General features: G+C 41.4%; 1 protein-coding gene across 1 annotated transcript; it reads right to left on the bottom strand.

Annotated features, from left to right (window-relative positions):
- Window positions 1–305: 305 nt before the first annotated feature.
- kcp (kielin cysteine rich BMP regulator) lies at window positions 306–23441 on the bottom strand. The gene is made up of 47 exons (XM_027272523.1): window positions 23042–23441; window positions 22807–22922; window positions 21314–21846; window positions 20891–20963; window positions 20024–20325; window positions 19747–19915; window positions 13231–13304; window positions 13009–13102; window positions 12335–12417; window positions 12166–12259; window positions 11907–11986; window positions 11732–11817; window positions 11462–11552; window positions 10841–10940; window positions 10667–10752; window positions 10344–10437; window positions 10116–10265; window positions 9912–10018; window positions 9736–9829; window positions 9479–9652; window positions 9309–9391; window positions 9125–9218; window positions 8822–9004; window positions 8527–8697; window positions 8264–8437; window positions 8089–8171; window positions 7914–8004; window positions 7758–7840; window positions 7507–7680; window positions 6320–6499; window positions 5947–6211; window positions 5610–5692; window positions 5432–5525; window positions 5187–5360; window positions 5003–5085; window positions 4474–4594; window positions 4303–4385; window positions 4110–4209; window positions 3913–4001; window positions 3136–3238; window positions 2917–3059; window positions 2547–2719; window positions 2200–2311; window positions 2014–2115; window positions 1748–1912; window positions 1355–1655; window positions 306–986 (listed from the first exon to the last, which is right to left on the bottom strand). The coding sequence occupies exons 2-47, from the start codon at window positions 22910–22912 to the stop codon at window positions 766–768; spliced, it is 6318 nt and encodes a 2105-aa protein (XP_027128324.1). The 5' UTR covers window positions 22913–22922; window positions 23042–23441; the 3' UTR covers window positions 306–765.
- Between the last annotated feature and the right edge of the window lie 916 nt (window positions 23442–24357).

Genomic DNA, 24357 nt, shown 5'->3' on the forward strand with positions numbered 1-24357 from the left:
TTTCTACTGATTTCCATTGAAATCCCAATTTTCATTTTCCTTTTTAAATAAATTGTTGGAATATATTTACATATATGTTGCACTGGAAAGATATTTCACATTTCTGCATAGTGCACTCACTAAAATACCCCCTAAGTTAAACAAGCAGCTAATTTAATAAAATGTAACGCTTTTCAGGAAACCTCTTATTAAATAAAAGTAAAATGTAACATCAAGATCACACTAATGTCTTCATGAATAATGAATTTAATGAAAATGAAACACAGCAAATATTAGTGAATCCTTTGTTTATTTGTAGGATGGAGAACGGAAAAAAAGAGAGACCTGAGATTATGTAGCTTGTATATACAGTCAGACATTGCACTGTGCTGAAATGAACCTGTACAGTAAACAAATGCTCTTTTGATGGTAAATAATACTGTTAAAACAATATAAACGCTGTGGACAATATCAGTCTCTATGTGTCTAAGTGTATAAAACAAAACTGTTAGGACAACACCAAGAAACTTGTGAAATTTAAACAACAAACCCTTGTGTAGTATAAATATTCAGTGCTACATATAATAATAAAACTAAAATGCAGTATTTCTCTTCAGTCATTGTGTTAAATCCACACGTCATGGAGGTTAATCTGTTGAGATATTTTTCCTTTTCAAACTTGTACAGTAACAGAAGGTTTGTGCAGTCCTCGAGTGGAATAAAGATTATTAGAGGTGGTAGTGCATGTGTGTGCAAGTGTCCACTTGAAAGTGAGAAGTTCAAGCATTATGAGGTGTTGCCATGAATGATCTTGGGGCACTTTTCTGGCTGTATGCAGTAGTTGTTGTGTAAAACCAGACCAGCAGGACACTGGCAGCCTGGTACACAAGGCTTGAAGCAGTGGCTCTCTATCACCCCCAGTGGTACGTCAACGTTAAAGCAGGTTACAGGACACGGGGGTCCGCACTCGTCAAACACAAAGCCCCTCTCCACTGGACAGCCCACAGCTGTGGAAGACAGTGACAGAGGAAAAAACAATGAGAGACTGAGAACATTGTGACCACTGTGACTCCAAGACTGTGACTTCTGTTGACCTTAACTGGTGACCAGTAGGAATCAGCAGGTGTCTGACAACAATAAGATCATTGTTTCAAAGGAGAAACTGTCTGTTTATTTTCATTGGTTCACACTAAATTGTTGCTTTTAGAATAGCAAAGATTATTTAACAGCATAGTTCAGTAGAAAATCTTACTTATCACCCCTTATATATCTTATCATTTCATAATCAAATGTACATGTTTAAAGTAACTGAAAACCTGTTTTGGTCCTGACTCAGTAAATTATCAAGGTATATTTAAGTGTGTGTTGTACTCACCACACAGTGATGGGCCCCTCCACTTCAGGATGACTCCAGCCTCTCTGCACTGACTGGCGTAGGCCTCCAGTGTGTCACAAAGGCACTCGTCAGTATTGGCCCCGCAGGCACAGAGATCATACACACAGGCTCCGTACCACGGTTCAGGGGGTACCACACGATGACAGGGCTTAAAGGTAGCAGATTTCAGGACCTTACAGCGAGCGTTAGCCCCCTTCTTGGCCTGGTAGCCTGCCTCTTTACAGGGGTCGACGTTCTCACCGGGACGACAGGATGTCAGAGAGTGGCTACCATTTGTGACCTAAAATGACAAATAGTTGTTTGACTTGTTTTTGTATGACAACTTTATTTCTTTTATTATGCCTCAGTTTATTCTCTGAGTATTTATCTTACCCTCCAGCTGTTGCCAAAGTCAGACTCTGATTGGCTGATTCGTCCGTTTGGCATTCGGAGGTCATCCTGGTAGTAATTGTTGAAGTTTCCACAAAGACCACAGGTGTGGCTCTTATAGGAGCCTGGCACACTCACTTCTAGATGCGAACGACCACTCCACAGTACCTAAAGATGATCAAGGTGTATCAGTGTTTGCCTAAACGGTTAATATTTAAACTATATGCTTTCCACCAAAACAATGATAGATAAAACAGACAAAACTGCACCTTTAGCCCGATGTTGGTGTTGAGTAAGATGGTGTTGGTTTGTCGTTCGACATAGATGTATGGCTCTTTGAGGAATGGCAAAGTCACAACCTCATCGTTCACCTGAGGAGTACAGGAATAGCTGAGTGGATACAGAACACAAACATGATTACACAAAATGTATTTGGAATATTTGTACACACAAACCTTCACAACCCAGTCCTGGAGTAGCTGCACTGTGACGTCTCCTATAAACACCGTCACCTCTTTAGTCCAGGACACTCCTTTACGGCCACGATCATCATTAGTGGCATGAATACTGTATAAACACAGAACGGGGTATAAAGAGTGTAATGATTAATTTTTCATTTCAATTTTTTTTTAACATTTTATAAAACTTATAAAATGTGCTTTATTGAAAATCCACATGAGATGGTATGTTGTTCTTAAAAGAATATGAATGATTTTTATAAGACAGGAAGAGGTGAATGTATCCAATATTTTAAAACAACAAACAAACAAAGCACCTTGGGTAACCATAGTGACCCGCTCACCTGAAGTCTCCGCCCTCACAGTCTTGTGCCAGGATATACGTGCACGCTCCCTGGAAGTGCAACATGCGTCCATCGAAGGTGCGATAATGAGGGTCTCCGAAGGCAATACAGGTGGCTGGACGAGGAAGGCAGTGAGGACAACACAAACCCGGGACAATGGCTGGCATCTCGTCCTGGGAGGAAACACACATACAAACACACCGATTCAGCCACTCTAGCTGTGTGAGGAGGAACCCAGGAGACAAATAGAGGGAGGCAAATAACGGTCTGCACTGATGACAAATGTCAGACATTTAACGTCTCTCTACAGAACATTTTAGACTATGATGATAGAAGAAAGAAAGAAAGTGTGTGTGTTTGTTATACTGACTGTTGCACAGGTGAGGGGAGGGCAGCGTTCACTTTGACAGTGTACATCTCCGAACACACACGTACAGCTGGTGCACTCATCCACCTCCCATTGTTCGTTAGAGTGATATACTGTTCCCTGGTACAAACACGAAACTCCCGAGTCTACGACACACACACACGTTCCATATTAAGAACAAGCACGACCACAGACTCTCGCAGGACTGGCTGGCTTTGATACCTTGGCATTCATAGCAGCATTTCCCTGGAATCTTCACTTGTTTCTGACCGTCCAGACAAATGGCAGGTAAACACTCTTCAATGCTGCACTCAATGTAGCCCAGCTAAGGAAAATGAAAGAATAGATTACTTCAGAAACAGATACTTCTACTTGACTCCATTGCAGAGAGAAATGTGTTGTTTTTCTTCACTAAATTACCCTCACAGATATAGTTTCTTTTCTTTCTTTTTTTACACTAAAACAAGTGATCATGTTATGAAATATGGTGCCTCGTTATCAGTTAAAGTACTCACTTGATAAAATAAGCTCCAGCTCGACCAATTACACCATTCAGTACTGTTTGCACACACATATATCAACAATAATGATAAAATAATAGAAAACCGATCAGTGCCATTCTGCACAATTAATACTTTCAGTACATTTTGATAATAATTCTGTTGTTTCACCTAAGTAACATTTTTGAATGCAGGACTAGTGTTGATTTGAGTAGTTCTTCCACCACTGCTCAGGCCTAGGTTAGGAAATCTATATTATATATACATCTAATATTAGGTGTGTCTTTATTTAGGCATGATTTGTGTGTAAGTGGGATTTTTACCTGTATACTTACTTATTGTGCAATTACATTTCTTTAGCATAAGCAAATCACCAGAATCAAGTCCCTCTGGCCATATTATCTTATATTCAGATATTAATTTGAAAAAAAATATATAAATGTTATTAGCATTAGTTAAAGCATTGCACAAGCAGTCTGAGTATTTCTGCAAGACTCACGTTGCAGGTACATGTGACACAGTCGTCATCGCTGTCTGTCCAGCTGCTGCCGTTGGCCACTCGTCTGTTCTGGCCCTCAATCACACAGTCTGTATGAAACACAGGAGAACCATCACTGTTCTGGATGTTTGAATGCCAGTACGACTTTTAAAAAAGGAACAGAATACAGATAAGCAAGAAAGATAATGTTATTTCACCTTTACACACAGGGCAGCATAAGTCCGGAGGGGTGAACTGTTCATTAAAAGGACAAGTGAGCGGGTGGCAGATCTGGTGTAAGCAGGTCCACGTCAGGTCCTAAATCATAGACACTGTATCACTCTCAGACTCTCAGACTGAGTTCAGGGAAAGTCGTAGATCACAACAGAGCGAAGAAAAGTGCTGCGGTACCTGGCACTGACAGGTAAAACAAGGGTCATCTGTTGCCAAGACTTCGTTGCCAGTTACTGCAGCGGTGCAGTTACTGAGAGGCTCTAGACAAAGACACACACACACAAATGTTACAGAGCAGTGCAATGCAGAGATCATACGATATGTCAGAAAGTGCAATTTAGTACTGACGTGCACAGACAGGACAGCAGGTGTCTGGTCCAGAGAAGAAGATATTGCTCTTAGGACAGTCAACCAGACTGGGACACTGCTTTCGATAACACCTCAGGTGTTGCTCTCCATCCGGCATTACCTGGGAAACACACACATTAGATAACTACACTAACCCCTGCAACTTACATATCTAATTCTATTACTACTTATCTCTATTAATAAATAGAGCTAAAACAATTAGTTGATTAATCTAGAAATGCATTGACAGAAGATTAATCAGCAACAATTTTGACAATTTATTTGTCATTTAAGTCATTTATTAAACAAAAATGCCAAATACTGTGTGGTTTCACCTTCTCAGACTTGAAGATGTACTGCTTCTCTTCTAAACTAAACTCTTTGGGTTTTGAACTCTGTTTTCTGATTGACTATTGACTAAAAGATGTATCAGTTCATCTATTAAGATCAAGAAAATCACTAAAATAACAAGTTACAGAATCAGAATCACGTCTCCAGATGTAGAGGCGCGTATGTCACAATGTCGTACCTCACAAGTGCAGATCTGACAGGGGTCATCGGCTGGATGGAAACTGTCACCTGGACCATACACTCTGCCCTCAAATACACAATCTATTTGAAAACATTCATAACATATATAGGATTATTAAGTACCAAAAAGTCTATATGTATATTAATATTTATAATATAAACTGCAGCTAATGTTTGTTTACCAGCACACACAGGGCAGCACTCTCCAGGCACGCTGATGAAGTTGATGCAGGGAGATAGACAGCGTACTTCAGAGCAGGTAGTCACCCCGTCCACACACATACACGTCATGCAAGGAGTCGAGTCTGCGAACCAGCTGCTGCCCTCGGTATGCTCCTCTCCTCCATACACACAACCTGAGAGGGAAAATTCAATCACTGGTAAATCAATTTCCTCCTGTGATTATAATTTCCAGTGATATGTTTACCTCTACAGCGAGGACAGCAGGTTCCTGGATCAGTCACCTGATGCATACAAGGCAGCTTGGAACACTCAGGAGATGCACACTGCACCTCACCTGCCTGCAAAGCTCAGAGAGATTTAGTATTTAAACACAAGGAAAGGTGCAAATATGGAGGGAAAAGACAAAGATGGAGGAGACATACCTGGCAAGTGCAGGTGGAGCAGTGGTTTGAACTCAGGGTCCATGTCTGCCCATCACTAAACTCCTGTCCATCAAGTGTACACACTGAGACCAAAGACAGACAAGAGACAGAGAGAAGGGAAAAAGTGAAGAGATTTTTCAGTTAGGTCTTTATAGAGAGATTGTTTTTATGTTTTTTATCTGTGCATAAGCTTGCACCATGTGCTTGAAACATAAATGGTAATGTGTGCATCTCATGCTGAAAATTTGTGAGTTGCAGAATTATCATTCTTGCTTTTATTGCAGAGACTTAATTAATTTAGAATAAATATTAAGGCCATAAACATTTAGACAAACACCTGTGCATTCAGGACAGCAATATCCAGGCTTGGTAACTGGTCGGATGCAAGGTGTTGCTGGGCAGACCAGGGGCACACAGGTGACAGTGCCTCTGACACAAGTGCAGCGCTGACAGGGGCTAGAGAAGGGCGTGAAGGTGTGACTGTGAGAGTGGACAACACCCTCATACAGACAGAAGTCACAGGCGGGGCAGCAACTATCTGAAGGTACCGGATGGGAGCACTGGATTGGACAAGGTCTCCTCTGACAGTTCACCACCTCATTCTGATCAGGGGAGGGGATGAAGGAGCAAAAAAGAGAACAAGAGGAATTAATCAGATAATCTGAATCAGGCATTTGTTTCTTTGTCATTCAGTAAGTCTTCACACTAACCAGACAGGAGCATGATGAGCAGGGATCAGAGGGTGAAGCAAATGAGAAGCCGGACTGATACTCTTTCCCCTGATGAAGACAAATCCCTGTGCAGACAGGGCAACACTCCCCAGGAGGGGTCACCGGACGCACACAGGCTACACTTGGACAGGACACATGCGTACACACCACACCGCCGTTCTATACACAGAAACACACTGAGGTTATTTCCTTTACGCAGTCAATTACAGAAGATAAGTAGATGATGGACTACAGCAATGATACCAGGACACACACTTGTCACTTTAACGCACAATCCTAAGTTTTCATATGTTTATATAGTGTAGCATAGTATACTTATATAGTATGGATATATGGACATGGACAGGTTGCCAGTTCATCACAGGACTGACACACATTCACACCAATAGAGAGTCAATAAAGGTCCTATCTGGCTGAAGGGTTTGAACGACATGTGCGGTGACATTGCTAAGCTCTGAAGCACCGTGCAATGGCTACAGTATTTATTTATATAGTGTAGCATATAATCTGTCTCTTACTTATATAGTATGCTCATTTTTATTCCTACAGTGATACTTCCTTAATACTCTGTATAAACCTTCACATTCAGCAGTTTCTCATTTATACAGTGTATAATTAACTTATAAAATGTATACAGTTAATTTATACATTTTATTTTAATTTTATTATATTTTATATAAAATACCTCATTTTATTCTATTATCTTCTATGTCTAGCGCTGCTATTGCAACTATTATATACTTAATACTGTGCTGACCTGTTTTTCATCACATTTCATTATACTGTTGACCCTGTGTTCTTTTTAACTGTCTTCAATACACTCATATTTTCTATACAAATGCACTACATACTTTGCTATCACCTCATTGTACCAGCAGTATTTTTATCAATTTATTTTGGAAAGCACTGAATGTTTGTAATATACTGAATATATGTTTTAACAGAAGAAAAAGTGGATTATGCTGCAAGTGTGTAAATGTTTGACATGTTTTTCTTACTTGCTGTAAATCTTGTAACTAATCCATTGACGGCTACCATCCATTTCCAAGGAGCAGCAAGATACAAATTTTTCAGAGCATACAAGTGTTCAGTATTTGACACTCAAATTACTTTTTTTTTTACTCTTCCCAGTGGATACAAATTCAAATGTGTGTGCGTGATAGTACCAAACAGGAGCAGAGCTGACAGTGGTCTGCAGGGTGTGGGAATCGTTCTCCATTGAAACAGCCTCGTCCGTTAAAATTGCATCCATCACATACTCCACACGCACAGCCATCAAGGGCCGGGTGTGGGCACGATACAGCAGGACATCTCCGCTGTGTGCACACCACTTCACCTCTCTGTGGAAAAAACACAATATGTAAGGTAGCTGTGAGGGGTGCAACAAGTCAGAGGCCCCAAAACTAAATGCACTCACTGAGCATGTGCAGTCCTGGCACCTTCCCTCTCCTCCTGGAAACACCTGGCCTTCAACATAAGTCACACCTCGGAAATGACAGCCTACACACAGAGTGAAACATCGGTTACTCATTTACTCTGTGACATCAACTGTGATATGTCATAAGCTGGTTACCGTCACAGACAGGGCAGCCACATGGACTGGTGATCGGGTGAGGACAGGTGGCTGCTGGACACGGCTTCTTCGTACATCGCACTGAACCTCTCTGTAAGAGAAGAAGCACAACACTGTCGTTTAAAGAGATTAACCATCAGGAGTGAGAATGTGAATATGTGTGTGCTGATGCTACCTGGCAGGTGCATTCAGAGCAGAGATCTCCTGGGTCAGGGATTGACTGGCCATTTATGAGGACTGCACTGTTATGGAAACAGCCTATCAAATAAAGACAGATTATTATGTCACTTTGTGATTAGGAGAGTGCTGAAACTAAACTAGGAATGTAGGCAGAGTTCGACTTTACATACGTTCACATTCTCCACAGCACTGTCCCGGTGGTTTGTAAGGGTGGCTGCACTCTCCATAACAGGGTATCTTGGTGCAGACGACCTCCCCCCCATAACAGTAACATACGCTACAGGGATCTTTGCCATCACTAAACTCAGTGCCATCAGGATATTCTTTACCATGAAACATACAGCCTGCGAGTAGAAAATTGGAGAAATAACACTGGAAAAATAGTTTTCAACTTTTACTGGACATTTGCTGTTAGGGGTTTTCAGTCACTCACCATCACAGGACATGCAACACTGCCTTTGGACTGGATGCTTACAGTTGGAAGGTGGACAGCGCCTCCTCTCACACCGGACAGAGCCTTCACGACAAACACACACCGCACACGGGTCTGATGCATCATCCCACGTCTCACCATTAGCTCGCTCTCGACCCTCATACTGGCAGCCTGCATGGGAAATTTGATTTAAGTGTATGCGGAAGAACATCTGTGTCAAACTTCATGAGGTCTTTTGTTGCAACAGGTAACATAATGCCTTTATAGTATCTTGGTACGACCTAAGAAATTTTACCTTCACAGGTCCGGCAGCATTCCTGTGTGATGGGGTGAGAACATCCAGCAAAGGGGCAGGGCCTGCGCTGACAGTGCACTGTCCCATCAGTGCAGGTACATGATCGACAGTTGTCAGTTGTGTGATAGAAACGCTCAGTATGTCTGTAGCGTTGTTGTTCATACACACAGTCCGAAGGTGGAGCTGATGATGGAACGTCATTGAAAACAGTGAACTGTATGCCTTCACTATACACCTACTGTACATAAGCTATGTTGTGTTCAACAACATAGATTATTAGTTTTCGGTCTTGCACATCCTTACCAGGACACTGGGGGCAGCAGTCTCCAGGCAGCACATTAGGGTTGGAGCACGACAGTGGAGGACACCTCTTCATCAGACACTGCACATTCCCGTTCTATAGCAAACGCAACACAGATTGAGATGAAAGCGTGCTTCAAGAAGACTACAGATGATCAAAACATGCCGTGGTTCTTATTGTTCTTACTATGCAGCTGCATGTCCTGCACGTGTCAGTAGGATGTGGAAACTCATGTCCATTTGGATATTCTTTCCCAGCATAGCTGCAGCCTAATGTAGAGGAATATTGTGTACATTTGAGATTTTGATTTGTTTATTTGTATCCATGCAAAAAAAAAAAAAAGCATATTTCCTCACCATTGCAGTTGTTCTGACAGCATGTTCCGGGTAGAGGTGCATTACAGTGAGGGTGAGGGCATTGTGCTTGGTGGCAGTGAATCGTGCCACTCACACACTTACACTCCTCACACACACTCACAGGGTTCGGAAAAGCTTCTCCATCCACAAATACACGGTTTTCAAAGGAGCAGTCTGGGACAGATGCAAAGTTAGGTAAATAAAAACAAAACAAAACATGTACTACTCGATTGGTGGTCATATCTGTCCCTGAGTACCTGGACATTTAGGGCAGCACTCTCCAGGTGGTGTGTATGAGTTGGAACAGTTGAGTGGAGGACAAGGTCTTTGCTCACACTCTACACTGCCATGCTGAGGAGAAGGGAAGGCTCTATCAGCTGGTTTAAAGGGGAATGGTGCTATTGAGTTTGTGTGTGAACTGAGACGTGCTTACCTGACAGGTGCAGATGTGGCAGGGCTGGTCAGGGGTCGTAAATCTCTGGCCGTTGCTATAGATACGGTGGTTATAAGTGCAGCTTTCACACACTGCGCAACAGGAGCCTGAGGAAAGGAAAGAGACAGTAAGGTCACCCAGTCACCTGCATAAAAAAAAAAAGCTCACACATGCACACACACGTTTTTTTTTTTTTTTTTTTACCAGTGATCTTGGTGGGATGCAGACACTCGGTGGAGGGGCAGCGTGTGTGTGTACACAAGATCTCTCCCTTCACACAGGTGCAGCTGGAGCAGGGACCCTCAGGTTGCCAGTTAGAACCATCCTCATATTCCAACCCCTCGAACACACATGCTACAGTGAGGAAAGAGGTGTTGTCATATATTCATTGATGAACTGTGTGTGTGTGTGTGAGTGAGTGTGTATTATTACCTTTGCAGATTGGACAACAGACATGTGGGTCTATAATAGGGTTGGAGCACTGGACAGGAGGGCACTTCTCTTCATGGCAAATAACATTCCCACCCTGTAACAGACACCCAGTAAGAAAACATTATAAAACAACAGTTATATATATGCCTATCAGATGTTTAGAGAGTTATAGAATTATACTGTGCTTCACCATCCAAAACAAAGAGAAACAATTTGAGACAAGAGACAAAGATAGAAATATGTCTCTCATTTTTTGGGTATGAGAAAGTATGAGATGAATCCTCAAAGTTTCACCACTTTTTCAATATGCCGTACAGACTTACCTTACACCTGCACTGCAGGCAGGGTCCACTTCCTGCAGGGATGAACGCTTTTCCGTCAGCGTACACCCTCCGGTCATACTCACATTCTGTGGGAACAAACACAAACTCTAATTATGTTTGCTTGAGTTTGTAAAGTAAAGTATATTTCTGAAGAAACCTGACAGATATACTGACCATTACATGTGGGACAACACTCTCCTTTGCGCTTAGCTGGATGACTGCAGTGTAAGGTCTGACATGATGAATCCATACGTTCACAAGACACTTCACCTGCCTAACAGGTAGACACAAGAAGGGATTAAATACAAATACAAAGCTAACTGACTAATTAAACTATAAACTAGAGCAAGATTGTTAAATTGCCAGCCTGACATTAGTATCAGTGTATATGTTGACTGATAACTTAACAACACCTTGCAGTACAGAAATGCAAAACTTAGTTTGAGGTCATTTAGAAACAATGTCTCCATTACATTGTTCCTTTATTTTTCAAATGTGAAATGTCCTGCTCATTATGCATATTGGTCACAATTCTTTACAAAAACAAATCTCAGGTATCCACATAAATATTGTTTGTTTATATTATGTGCATGTTAAAAAGAGTTTTGGCCAACATTTAGTTTTAAAGTCCAAAGTCTAAAAAATCCTGGATTTTCAGGACTTCAAACTTCAAACCTCAGCTTAATTTTCACACTTTTTCAAATCACATTTACTTATTATTCTTTGTAACCTCACCAACACTAAGACTTGAGTCCAGTCGCATGAACATCACATAACCAAAACTCCTGAACTCACATTGCAACGGCAGTAGAGGCAGGGGTCTCTCTTGGAGGGGAACTTCTGTCCATCCCCATATACCTTGGACTCATATTCACACTGCTCACACCTACAGGTGACAAACACATTTAACTTCAACATTTAAAACTTTTTTTTGGAAATCTTTCTGTCGTCTTGAGAACCTTCCAAAACTCTCATGTGCACATAAACCTGTGCATTCAAAGTATTAGATGAATAAGATGGATTGATGCAGGTGTGATATGGATTGAGGGCAGGCGGCTCAGTTACCGTGGGCAACAGTCTCCGGCACGATGCACGGGGTTTCGACAAGACAGGGCACGACAAGGAAGGGGCGAACAAGCCACATTTCCATTCTTCAAGAAACATATATATATATGATTAAACTTAAAATTAAATGATTCCAAAAACACACAAAAATGAAATGAAATGATATATAACATACCACACATATACACTCTTGACAACGGTCTCCAGTAGGAATCACAGCTCCATTAGAGAAGTCATGACCGTTCACACCACAGCCTTCAAGACACACACAAACACACACCGTGTCTCTGCAGTTGATTGAACCCACACACACTGCTAAAGTGTATTAAAGGACCAGTGTGTAGGATTTGTGAACCACTAATGAAAAGATAGTTATGCATATTATATTCCAGAGCCATTGAAATGTTACACACTGGACCTTTAAAGAAACCCACCATGACAAACTGGACAGCAGGTATTGGGTGGAGGAGCAGTTGGGTTTTTACATGGGGTGTTACACTGCTCCCTCTCACAGTGAACATGACCTTCCTGGTAAAATGAGAGAACAATATTAATCCAGGTGAAGAGACAGAAGGTTAAACTGTCAGTCAGTATCAGACCCACCAAACAGTGGCAGACATCACAGGCATTCTCCACTGGCCTCCACTTTGCTCTGTGATCATACCGGACACCAGAATGGATACAACCTGCCAACACATTTTACAGTTTCACCAAAACAATGTAGACACAAATCAGTCTTTTTTTTAGCTTGGACATGGACTAATACCACCCCTCAACTCTGGACGTAAATCTGTACCCCCTGCTTTTCTGGTTATTAAACTGTCAACACATGGCATTAATATAAAGAAGTAACATTCATCGTGAGTTGCCATGCCTCTGTCTTGTCTGCTTGATGAGATTGATGATATTTCAGTCTGACCAAAATAATTTGTTAGAATCTTGCAATAGTTTTTCACTTTTTGAAACATTTAGGCAAATTTTATCTTGGACAGCACTGATAAACTTTGACTTCATTACAATGTTTGGATATACATTGGATATTTTTTCTGTGCTTTTGGGCACATTATGTCATTTTCATTTAGAGGGCTGTAAAATGAAGACTAATATGTTTAAACACAAACCTTCTGTGTAGTTCATAAAATGTTAGGAACACCTAATGAGGATAGGCTACCAAAGGCGAGCCCCTACTATATTTGTGTCCAATACAGTGATAATATTGGCAAGTTTTAGATTTCTTCTCTAACATTGTTGTGTACAGATTATTTTCCTGTCCTTACCTCTGCACTGCTGGCAGCAGTCTCCAGGTACAGTCTCCTTTTGTGTGCAGTCCAGTGAAGGGCAGGGTAGGGGGTAGCATTCTCTGTTACCCCCCTATTTGTAATGAAGGTACAAAGAGGTGAGAGAAAATGATGAAATTAAATGAACAGAGGAAGGGCAAAACATTTATTCAGGCTTAATAAATATGTTTGTCTTAGTCTAGGTGTATGTCAAATACTCACCTTACACGTACATGTCTGACAGCCATCTATATTGCTGTAGGACACATTATGAACTGTACCGTCTGGCTCACAACCTGAAGATGAGACAGATGTTTAAATGCATACACATTTTTGAGCTTGTAGGTGTATGTGTGTGTGTGTGTGCACATCCCAAGTGATAAAGACAGAGTGTATACAGATGGTTTAAATCAGAAAAAAACAGTGTGGAAATAAGTTTGAACATTAATATAACTGGTTCCTCAGGCAGCTGTCGATACAGATTCGCTTCACCTTGTCTCTACTCTAGGTCACTGGAGAACATCTGGATCTGCTCTCTGTCTCCAGTAATGACAAAACACCATGTTTCTGATATAATATTTATGTGCTTACGTGCTCACACACACTACGTTTTTATGGGCCGTAACAATAACCACGATTTCCTACGGCCTTCTAGCTGTTAAAGACTACTACCAGCAAGTCTATTAACACTCAATAAGATTTACGGTTTGAGAAACAGAAAACTGAATGGGTCTAGCAGTTTTCTGAAAAAAAGTCCTACAAAACAGATCACGACTTAAAAAAACCTCCCCTATTCTGTGGTTCTTTAAGCTATTTTGATTAAAAAAAGAAAAAAGAAAGTTGTTTAGACTATAGCACATACCACTGAGCACTAAAGAGCAACATCAGCTCAATTATTTTCCATCAAAGGCTTTCAGAGAGCTCATCAAATATTTTTTTCATTATAATTATCTTAATGACAACTCTCTCAAGGGACAGAGACAATGTGTTTGTCTGTGAGAGAGGGCAATAATCACAGAGTATGAGAGAAACTAGTGAGGCTGCCTACTGTGCCAGCAGCCAACAGGCATTTCCTCTAGCAACCCAAGCATGCATGACATCAAAGTGCGTCTGTGAGTGTGTATCTGGGTGCAATTGGAGTCTTCAAGCCTACATGCAGAAACAATTAAGGGCAAAATGGCTGAAAAGGCAAAGACAGTGACTGAGAGAGTAGTCAGTGGGAGGGGTGAGAGAGCGGACAGTGGGCTGTTTGGGCACATGTGTATTATATTGTTGGTAAAAATGAAAGAAAGAACAAAGTCTGTGTGACTCTGAGGGAGAGGAGCATGAACTTGAGAAAAGACACATGTTCCACATGTTTGTTTCACTCCACTATCACAGGAGCTTGTACACCTAAAATGCACTGACTAGGAAGTTTCTCACAACTACACTGCTGCCCATAAAGTTGGAATAAAATACTTTTACCTCTTGTCATGAAATGATTGTGACAATGTAATTTATTCTTCATAGATAAAGTTTATCTTCTCAAAACTTTATTGATCAATCTCTTCCAAACATATCATAATGTATATAAAGATAAAACCACAATTAATCTGATGTGTAAATAAAAAGAGAAATGTGTCTGTAAAATGATTCCAACTTTATGGGCAACAGTGTATATTACCATACAATGACAGGGTACTCTAAAATACATGTTCTGGCAGTTTCACAACAAGTTGTAAACAAATCATTGCCAAATTACCCCTTTATAAAGTTGATATGGTGAACATCCTAGCAATGCCTATGTGCCTATTTGCACATTTAGCAATCACAAGCAGCATTAAAATACATTAGCATACAGTTGTGTTTCTGAGACTATTTCAAAATATATCCTTAGCAGTCAACCTTATCATGAAGCATTTATGTTTCTCTGCACTGAACAACAGAGACAGGTACAACAGTTGTTCCAATCCCTTTTCACTGCTGTGAAAAGTTGTGAAAAGTACTTTGTTCCTCCATTTCTTCTGGAAAACAATCCAGTCTTTACCAGTCATGGCATATTACATGGTTTCCAGTAGCTGGATCCCGCCACTCTGTGAAACAGGAACCGCAATTGTGCGTATGACAGACAGCCTTGGGGTAACCATGGCAACGGGCCTGAGGGCAGAGATCAGGACAGGTGATAGGTGCAGAGCCAAGGGGACAGCCGCTGAACCAGTGGAGTTCGAAACAAAACCTACAGACAGTGTTTCGAGGAGAAAGGGGATTACCACATTGGTTGAAATGCTGAAAATAGTTTAGAGAAAAAGCCTGATATAACTTTTGCCACATTAACCTTGCAAAGCCAGTTGGTACATTATAGTCTACAGTTCTGTTTCCACCATAGCATTTTAGTTCTGAAAACCTTTACTGATATTTGCCAAAACAAATCTTGTAATTGAGTAGAAATTATCACATGACTCACTGACTGTTGAAGCGTTGCAACTTAAGAACATTAACACTAAAAACTTGCTGTTGTAGATATAAAATGAAGCATGAATCTGCAATTCTTTGTCTGTTTTTTTGTTTTACATCAAAGTTAAAAAGAAAATTGTTCAATAATAGCAAAGCAAGTGGTGCGTTAGCTCAATCAGGTGGTGGCAGGGGTCAAATTTATGTCTAGGATAAGGATTGCACTTGCCATCAATCAACTGTGCAACCTACTTCAGTCGATGCCTCTGCCAAGCAAATCCTACTGACCCATGTCGTACAAGTTTTAGCCTCAAACAACAAATTGTAGCCTGGCTTTGCGAGAATATTGTCACTTTCTGATGCTGATACCTGTGATCTGGTGTAACTGGAAGCCATGTGTTGCTCCTATTTTGAGTAGCTTCCATAAGAGTATCATCACTTTCTGTCTTAATTTGTCCCATCCATTCCTGTTCCAGTTGACCATCCAGAGCTCTGCTTTTATCTGGATCAATAGTCATCCAGTCCTGGATGGCCCAGTGGTGGGGCAGGGAGGTAAGTGGAGGGCAGGTACGGGTGATGCGTTTTAAAGCTTGGTTGCTGGATGACATCAGCTGTTGCTGGGTGTGGAAGTAAAACCGTAGGTAGTGTGGCCCATTGAAGAACCAGTTGCACCTATCCTTGTCGTAACCATCTGTTCGAAAGCCAAATGCATCAAAGCCACCACGATCCAGACCAAATGGATTAAACCCATAGATGCTGTAGCCTTTGTCACTGAAGAGCTTGGACATTATCTTAACTCTGTGTCTCTTATTATCACTCTTCTCCTTTTCAAGCTCATTCCTCTTCTCATTCTCAAACCCACCATCCTCACGCATGCCAAACCAGCTGACATTGGAACGGTTGAACCCATAGCGGTTGAAACCAGATACGTCATATCCATCCCGATCAAAGAAGTCCCGGTTAAAGCCATCTTTACCATAGCCATACTTGTCCCAACCGCTCCGATCATAGCCATCACGGTCATATCCATGTTGGTCAAAGCCACCAATGACAAAAGAACTGTGCGAGTTGCGCTTTTGATATTTCTGACCTCCTTGTGGGTGCTTTTGTAATGATGTAATATTACAAGGGGCACCAATGGTTATGGGCACATATACAACACACATCTGATGCTTGGACGAAATCACATCATCAGGGGTAACGTCAAAAGGCTTCATCTTGACATGCCTCAGTCTGTCAAGGTAAGGGGCGCTGCTCTGAGCACGATCATTTCTTAAGGTTTGTCTTTTTGAGCCATGCTGATGTTTCTCTTGCCACTGTGTCCACAGCTTGTCCATGAATGCCATGTGTGACAGGTATAAAGGATCGTAAGAAGCTAGTGGTGAAGCCATATGACCCCCTACCCATAGCCTAAAGAGACCAGAAAAGGTCTGCAAAGACTGGGAGAACATTTGGAAGTCTGCCTGGTTTAGAGTCTTCTGCAGGGTCACTGCATCTGGCAGCCACACCTAAAGGGATAAGTGTAAATCAATTAGACAGTCCTGGTATCACCAATACAGCTAAAAAAAACTGCATATAAAGTACAGTGAGTGGGCTGTCAAATGAATATAGTTTGACAAACCGATGAATTGAAGCTCCGTCTGAGACAAGGGGACCAGTGGAAACGGGATGTTAAGCCCTGGAAAGGGTGATGTGGGACACAACCAGAGGTGGGCTCACCGTCTCCTCCAAACAATCCAGCCTGCCAGGCAGCTGAGGACTTCATTGACCCAGAGTCCACTGTCCACTCAAAATATGGAAGTGCCAGTTTGCATGATGACATTGATTGCAACTCACGCTCTACTAATCGCAGAAGGTAGCGGTGCCAGGGGAGGAAGAAGGCATGATCACCAGCCAGAGGAGAGAACTCAGCTCTCAGTAGAGCAAAGTCCTTCCACACAGCTAAATCCACATAACCACACAAATAAACCCATGTTAATGATCGAAAGGTATACTTTGAATTTTAAAAACAAAAACCATTTAGATTTAAAGTTTACCTGGCCTGGCGTAGAGCTTCTTGATAGCCTGATGGATCAACCTTCTCTCTCTCATTGTCAGGTCTCTAATCTCTTTGCGCTGGGTCATGTGTCTGCACACACAATTATCTCTAGCATTGTGTGTGTCTATGCTCTGTTCAGAGCCTTGCATGAACATTTCTCTGTATCTCCAGAACTTGTGTTGAAAGAAGCATCCATAACCTCCACCACAGTTCACATCAGAGCACTTCACTCCAGGAGAGAAGCTCATTACTTGCGCCTCTCCAGCTTGCTCCTTCACCAAAGTTTGGCACTCTGTTACAGTGAGGTAATCACAGGTAAAAGTAAAATCCAAATCCTTGTGGGAGTCTACATTTGTATGGTTTCCTTTAAGATTGTTCTTCTCCGTACAGTTGAGGATTATATCACTATACAACATTTTGTCATCCAAATTCTGCTGATTGTCTCCCCAGAGAGTCCCGTTCACAGAGGAGATGTTGTATCCATGTTGAGTGTAATACTGGTGGCCAGTGGCAAGACCTTGCCTTGGTTTGTGGAGACAACATGCACCCAACATGCACTGGTCCCTACAGGCATTAAAGGAAGGGAAGTTGTTGCTGCTGCTTCCAGTGCAGTAGAGAAAGTCCTCACAGAGGCCAGAGGTAGGATTGAAGGCCCAGCGGCGTTGAAATGCCTGCACACCTTCACAGTTGTTCTCTGGTTTTGGTACCCAACATGCCTAAGTGGGGAGGGAGGACAGATAGCCTCTTACCTAGCCTTAAACCCCACTGCAATGCCCATAACCAAGTTACAAGTTTCAGGTTTATTTGTCATATGTAGGTTAACACAAGGTCAGCACTACAATGAAATGTGTTGGACAGATGAGCTCAGCATAATAGCTCTAATTGCAGTAACAGCACTAGACAGAGAAGAAAAATATAAGATAAAGAAAAAAAAATACAATCAAATTTTAAGTATACCACAACTTATAATGGACAAAAGTTAAGCAAAGCACTGCTATTAGGTTCACCCAGTGCATCAGGCCAAGCAATATTCTACAGCTAACCACAAAAGAGATCTAAAAACTAAAAAATCAGTTACAATAAAGGAATAGTTCGACATTTTGAGATATACTGTCATATCTGTCAGTTAAAAATCAAGCTACAGAAAGGAGATGTTAAACTTAACTTTGCATCAAGACTGAAAGTGCCTCACTCAGTCCTGACTACCAGCACCCATGAGATATTCTTTTAATCTTCTTATCAATTTTGCAGATTTTATTGCTGTATTTCCCAAAATGTCTAACTCACTACTGCAGCACCTTGCCTTGTGTAACAAAGTACAAAGGCAAAAACAAACAAAATGATTGAAAAGAAAATGCTAAAACAATAAGAAACTATAATAAAACTACAGTCACACGACACACAGAAGGGGGGTTTCAAACCTTTGTTTTCATTTGTGATTGTCACCCACCTCAAGCATTTCAAAAGTTGTGTCGACCTGCTGGGTAACCAAACATACAATAAGAATCTTGTAACTAGACTAAAACAATGAATCTGCCTATAGTCACCTACAGTAGATGAAACTCTGAAGTCAAAGACAACATTACAAACATTACGACAGCCATGCGAGTGGCTGCACAGCAGTGCTTTGAGCTAAATGCTCATTATAAAGTCATCATGCCAACATGCTCACAATGACGTTAACATGCTGATTAAGCTGGTGCCCATCTTAGTGTGGCAGGTTAGCATGCAAACAACAGAGTACAGCTGTGGATAATGGGACATTTACATAGTTATATTATCTTTAGTATTCAGTCATAAATCACCACCAGACACCATAAATGTATGCACACTTATTATTAATTAATGTCCACAACATGGACAAAGAAGTCTGACATCAATATAAAACTTTTTGTTGCTTTGTAACACCTTCTGAAACTTTTACTACTCCACTAATCCTTGACACACGAATACCTGTCTCAGCTGTCTTTGACACACTGGTCCCTTGGTGTTCGGGGGACAGGAGCAGTGGAACCCAGCAGGGTCAGAGGTCACGACGAAACAGACGCCTCCATTTTGACAGGGGTTAGACAGACAAGGGTCTGACAAAGGAACTGCCATCTGCAAACTAGCTACTTAACACCAGTTGAATGTGCGTTAGGCTGTTGTTGTAAGTGTGAGTGTTTATTGTGTGTTTTTGGATGTGTGTGACAGAGTTAAACAGAGAAAACAAATGAGGGATGGGAAAGGGGTTAGGGGTTAGGGTTAGTTAAACTGTGAATCATTTTTACCTTTGATGTCAGACTGGCATGTGACCTTTCCAGATGTGCATGTACACACAGTGTTGAGGTGAGTCTGCCAGCGCTGGCCATCCTCCACTTCACGGCCCTCCCATACGCAACGCTGCCTCACACACTCACATCCCTCCAGGTACTGCACACGTGACTGTAGGTCTGCATTCTGCAGAAAAACATACAATGAAAAAATAACCCCATTTTATGTCATTTTATTATACTTTACAATCTTATTTTAACATTTAAAGTCATATATTCTAATTGCAACATGTACCTGAGTTTTGACCATGTCTAACATAAGAGCCAGCTCCTCGAGCCTCTTCTCCAGCTTCTTCAGCCTGTCATCTTTTTGAGCCTGAGAAACAGATTTAACCCCTTGAGGAGATCCTGGGGGCCCCAGGAGCACACCTCTCTGCAGCTGGTCACTCTGGACATCCTGGGGATAATGGTTGGTTTGGTGTGCTGACCTGTGGCTTGAATGAGGTTTACTGTGGGAAGCATCTTGCTGGAACATTCGACTGCTGTCAGTTCGAGAATCTGAGCTATAGGTGTCTGTATACTGAGACGCAGGGAGATCTGGAAGGTAAGAGCAGTAGTTGTTGAGAAGGGATTCCTGAATAATTCTTGAATGAATGAAGGAGCAAAATTTGGAGCCTAAACAAACATCCGGTGAAAATGCTGCTAAAATTTAGACCCACTGAAGAATAATAAACAAACTGCTTGAAAGGCTTTCAGCCTGAGGGCAAAAAGATATGATCTAATGCACATAAACCATGGTGGTCCCCCTCCTCAACTCACTGTGAATATCAGGAATCTAGACAGGGATGCAAAATAAAGTTACATGTTATTTAAAAATTGTTGTAATAGCTGTTCACGAAAGAAAAACCCTTCACTGACAGAAATTCTTGTCATGTCACCCAGTCTAAGATAATAATCATCAGGCTCAGGGTCATGAAAAGAAAGAATGAAGCCAAAGGAAGAAAGAAGAGCCTCAGCTGTTGCAAACTGATCTATCAATGTACAGACAGCAGTGAGCTCTGAAATGTTTTCTTTGAAAGGCATGTTTATTAGGTTCTACATGAATTATTTCCTTTTATTGATCCCCCAAACAATGAAAATTATGTAGATACTCTTTCTTTACCTGTAATATTGTCACAGAGCCACGGCCGCCTTAGATATGCTTTCATTGATAACTCTGCTGTCTTCAGATATCCCTGCATACATAAAGAAACACAGAAATGCTTACATACAAATCTGTATACAGAATGCACATTGATTAGATGCAGAAAATATGTAATGTAAGTGTAAGTCATGTTCAATAATTGCATCTTTTGGACATACTTCCAAAGACTGTTGCTTCTTTTTTGATGTTTCATTCTTTTTGTGATGACGTAGCACCAATTATGTGTCAAAAGAGCATTTGCAGGAAGAAGCAGACATTCATGATTGCATGAATGTTTACATAGCATGAAATCTTTGTAAATTAATTAGTAAGGGTGATGTTTCATGTGGCCTTTTCAGTACGTGAGTGTGCACAGATGTGCAGTATGTGCGAGACACTCACACTAAATTTGCTGTCCTTCCTTCCTGGTGTGCTGGCAAGAGTGACAACAGCATCCTGAGGAAATTTTAGGTTGATTCTTTCTTCCCTTTTTATCGGTAGAACCACAGCTTCTTGACAATCTACAAAAAATGCCAGTCCATCTGTCTTCAGGCTCACAGCCAACTGTACCCACTCATCCCTGGAAAAGGGGTTTCTCCTGGAGAAGTGAAAGCTGGAAAGGCCCTGAAGTCCACCTCCAGTCTGGTAGTCCAAACGCAGACTGTTATTATGGGTGGAGGAGATGATTTGGATAATGGGTGAGGACATAGAGGAGAGAGAAAAAAGAGTGGCACTGGTGCCTGATGCCTGTTGCACCACCAGATGTACTCCCATGCCGCCCTCAAAGTTGGAGTTCAAGAAGTGGGAATATTCACGAGGAAGAGTCAGGTACGGTGCTCTTGGACGTATTTTGTACATCACACTGCCGGGACTCTGCACTCTGGACACACCGCTTATGTGCTGGGACATGTTTAGAGCTGCCAGAAGGTCAATCACTGGGAAAGAGATAAAACAGAGTCTGACTTGAGACACGCATGCACATACATCGATACTGCATGAAGTCTGATCTATCTAACGGATGATGACACAATGGTTTCTGGGTTGTGAGGAGTGTGAGTCTGTATGAGAGGTAATCAGAATGAAGCCATTCATCAGCTGGTCACACATGGCTGCCTCACTGACCTCAAACACCAACAGGCCAGCATGACACAGCCAGTCTGATTCATCTGCCTCTCAGTTCATACTGACACAACTCTATAAATTCAGACATAACTCTTCACGACTAAAAGCTGAAACTCAAAGTTATGAAGAAGTTTTTCAGGTTTATTAGATACATTTATGGTGTCAGTACATAGGTTCCTAATTACAATGAAAGTGGAGTACTTGTATTTGAGTATTTCTATGCATTTGACTTCTTCTAAAATGTCGAATATAACTATAAATAAATATATATATAAATACAAAAATTAAAAGTTGAATATAGAAATTTTTATTTACAACATTTCTGTAGTAAATGTCATAAAAAAATAAGTATTTATGACAACTAGAGTTACTTTGCAAATACAACATATAAAATTTGATGCACTGTTACAGATTACTGCCCAAGTAAGCCCAAGTACTACCTCTGACCACAACAGCATAAATAAAAGTAATAAAAGTGTTGCTTGCACATAATTAATCATGATTCAGTTCTATAATAAATAATAATAGCCTATAACAATCTGTTCTGTGATCAGCACTGACAGCCTATAATAATGTTTGGCTTGAAACAACTTTAGTTTTACTTCTTCGGTATACTTTCACTCTGTGGTATCACTAGTTTTAAATATGAAAGATCTTTTTAATGCCTTTTCCTCAACTGAGGTCTTCATTTTGTTGACCTCCTCATTTGATAAAATCAAAAGGAAAAAGAAACAAAACGATATAATGACCCAAGTAATCTTTTGCAAACTCACCATTCTCATGATTTGGACCGGAGAGCCCTTGCACAGACAGCGCAAAGACCCAGAGCAAATGTATCTCCAGCATGAGCATGAGCGTCCTCAGTATGCCGCTCTCCATTCTCCAGACGCTAAAAAAAAAAAAAAATATGGACAGCCTGGATTCAAATCCAACACACCTTACACAAAAAGCATGGTATTCATCGTCCTTTTAAAACCGATCTGCTGACACGGACTCGTGGACTCCTACTTTTATGATTCCCTTATTCCTCTGCGAGCAGACCTTCCCAAAGAGAAACATGAAACATCTGGATGCAGGCAGGGCGTCACTTTTTCTGCAGTCACACACTTACATTCCCCCCTGGGGCCATATCTACAACACACTTTCACTCTGTGATCACAAAGGCGGAGAAGATGATGATTATTACTATACTTGCTCTTGATGCCTGTTATTTCTGATGAGTGAGACAGAGAGAGAGAGAGACAAAGAGACACGCATGCAGAAAAGTTCAGGTGTGCAGTGCGTGTGAGGTCACAGGCTATTGTCTCTGCCTCGTTCAGTTTCCAGTCCCAGAAGGATAGCTGAACTCTTTTCTTCCCCTGTTTTCCCTCATTTTGTCAGGGGAAAAAAGATCTCTCCACCCAGCACTGCTCAGTGGTGTTGATTCCCAAAGACCCCCGTTTTGGTAATCAGCTAAAACCTGGTCTGGAGACTGGAGGGGAGCCATGCTGAGGCAGCCAAAGATGTATGTGTGTGTATGTGTGTGTGTGTGTGTGTGTGTACAGAGACACAAAGAGGGCGGGGGTAAACACAAGTAGTCATGTTTCACTGCTTTGGAAACAGTCCCAGTGTGCATCCCACTGCGTTCAATCCCCCCACATCTGTCTCCACCACTCTTGGCTGTTCCATCATGTTGTTGTGCTTCTCTGTCTTAGCTGGCTCTGTTTATTAGTTCAGCCTTTCTATGAGTACACCCTCATAGGCAATAACTCTGAGAATTGCTACACAGAAAGACAGACATATGCCCCTCTGAATTGTTGGAGTGTTTTTACTGTGATGATAGGACACCCAGTTGTTTCCAAATGGTTGTAGCAGACTGGAGAGCCCCTCGTAACTCATGGTGCCAGATTGTTTTCTATACTGTTCAAGGCTCAATGACACACACACGTTCAAACACCTGATTTTAACATTTCAAGAGTCTCTGTCCACATACCAAACAAAACTTTATCCACGACTCATGCCAGTTCCTCTGTAATAATCATAATTAAATGTTTTCCCACAAGACTTGCTCTCTCCGCATTGGTGGTTTTTGGATATACACTCAATCCCTCTGGACAGCATGGCACTTCCAGGCCGAGACAGCTGATTGAAGACTATGATAACACAAATGAAAATGCAGCAGCATTCAGTTTTCAAGAGTTATCAAGCTTGATCAAAGTGGTAATCTACTAAAAAAGTATTTACTGGAGGAACTCTGACCAGAATAACATGCTGTTTTCACACCACCTTTGTATCCGCTGGGCTTTTGTGCTGTGTGGAAGTGGATTAGTGTGTGCAACTGGCTC

This window comes from Larimichthys crocea, chromosome XXI, assembly GCF_000972845.2.
Source record: "Larimichthys crocea isolate SSNF chromosome XXI, L_crocea_2.0, whole genome shotgun sequence".
In the NCBI taxonomy this organism is placed as follows: Eukaryota; Metazoa; Chordata; class Actinopteri; family Sciaenidae; genus Larimichthys; species Larimichthys crocea.

Bases quoted from the DNA above. Each gene is read 5' to 3' on its own strand.
- kcp (XM_027272523.1), bottom strand. From the start codon at position 22,912: ATGGAGAGCGGCATACTGAGGACGCTCATGCTCATGCTGGAGATACAT. The intron at 10,941-11,461 runs GTGAGTTCAGGA...TCTACCTGTTAG, and splicing joins GCCTCTACTGCCGTTGCAAT to GCAGGTGAAGTGTCTTGTGA. The intron at 4,210-4,302 runs GTACCGCAGCAC...TCTATGATTTAG, and splicing joins GTTTTACCTGTCAGTGCCAG to GACCTGACGTGGACCTGCTT.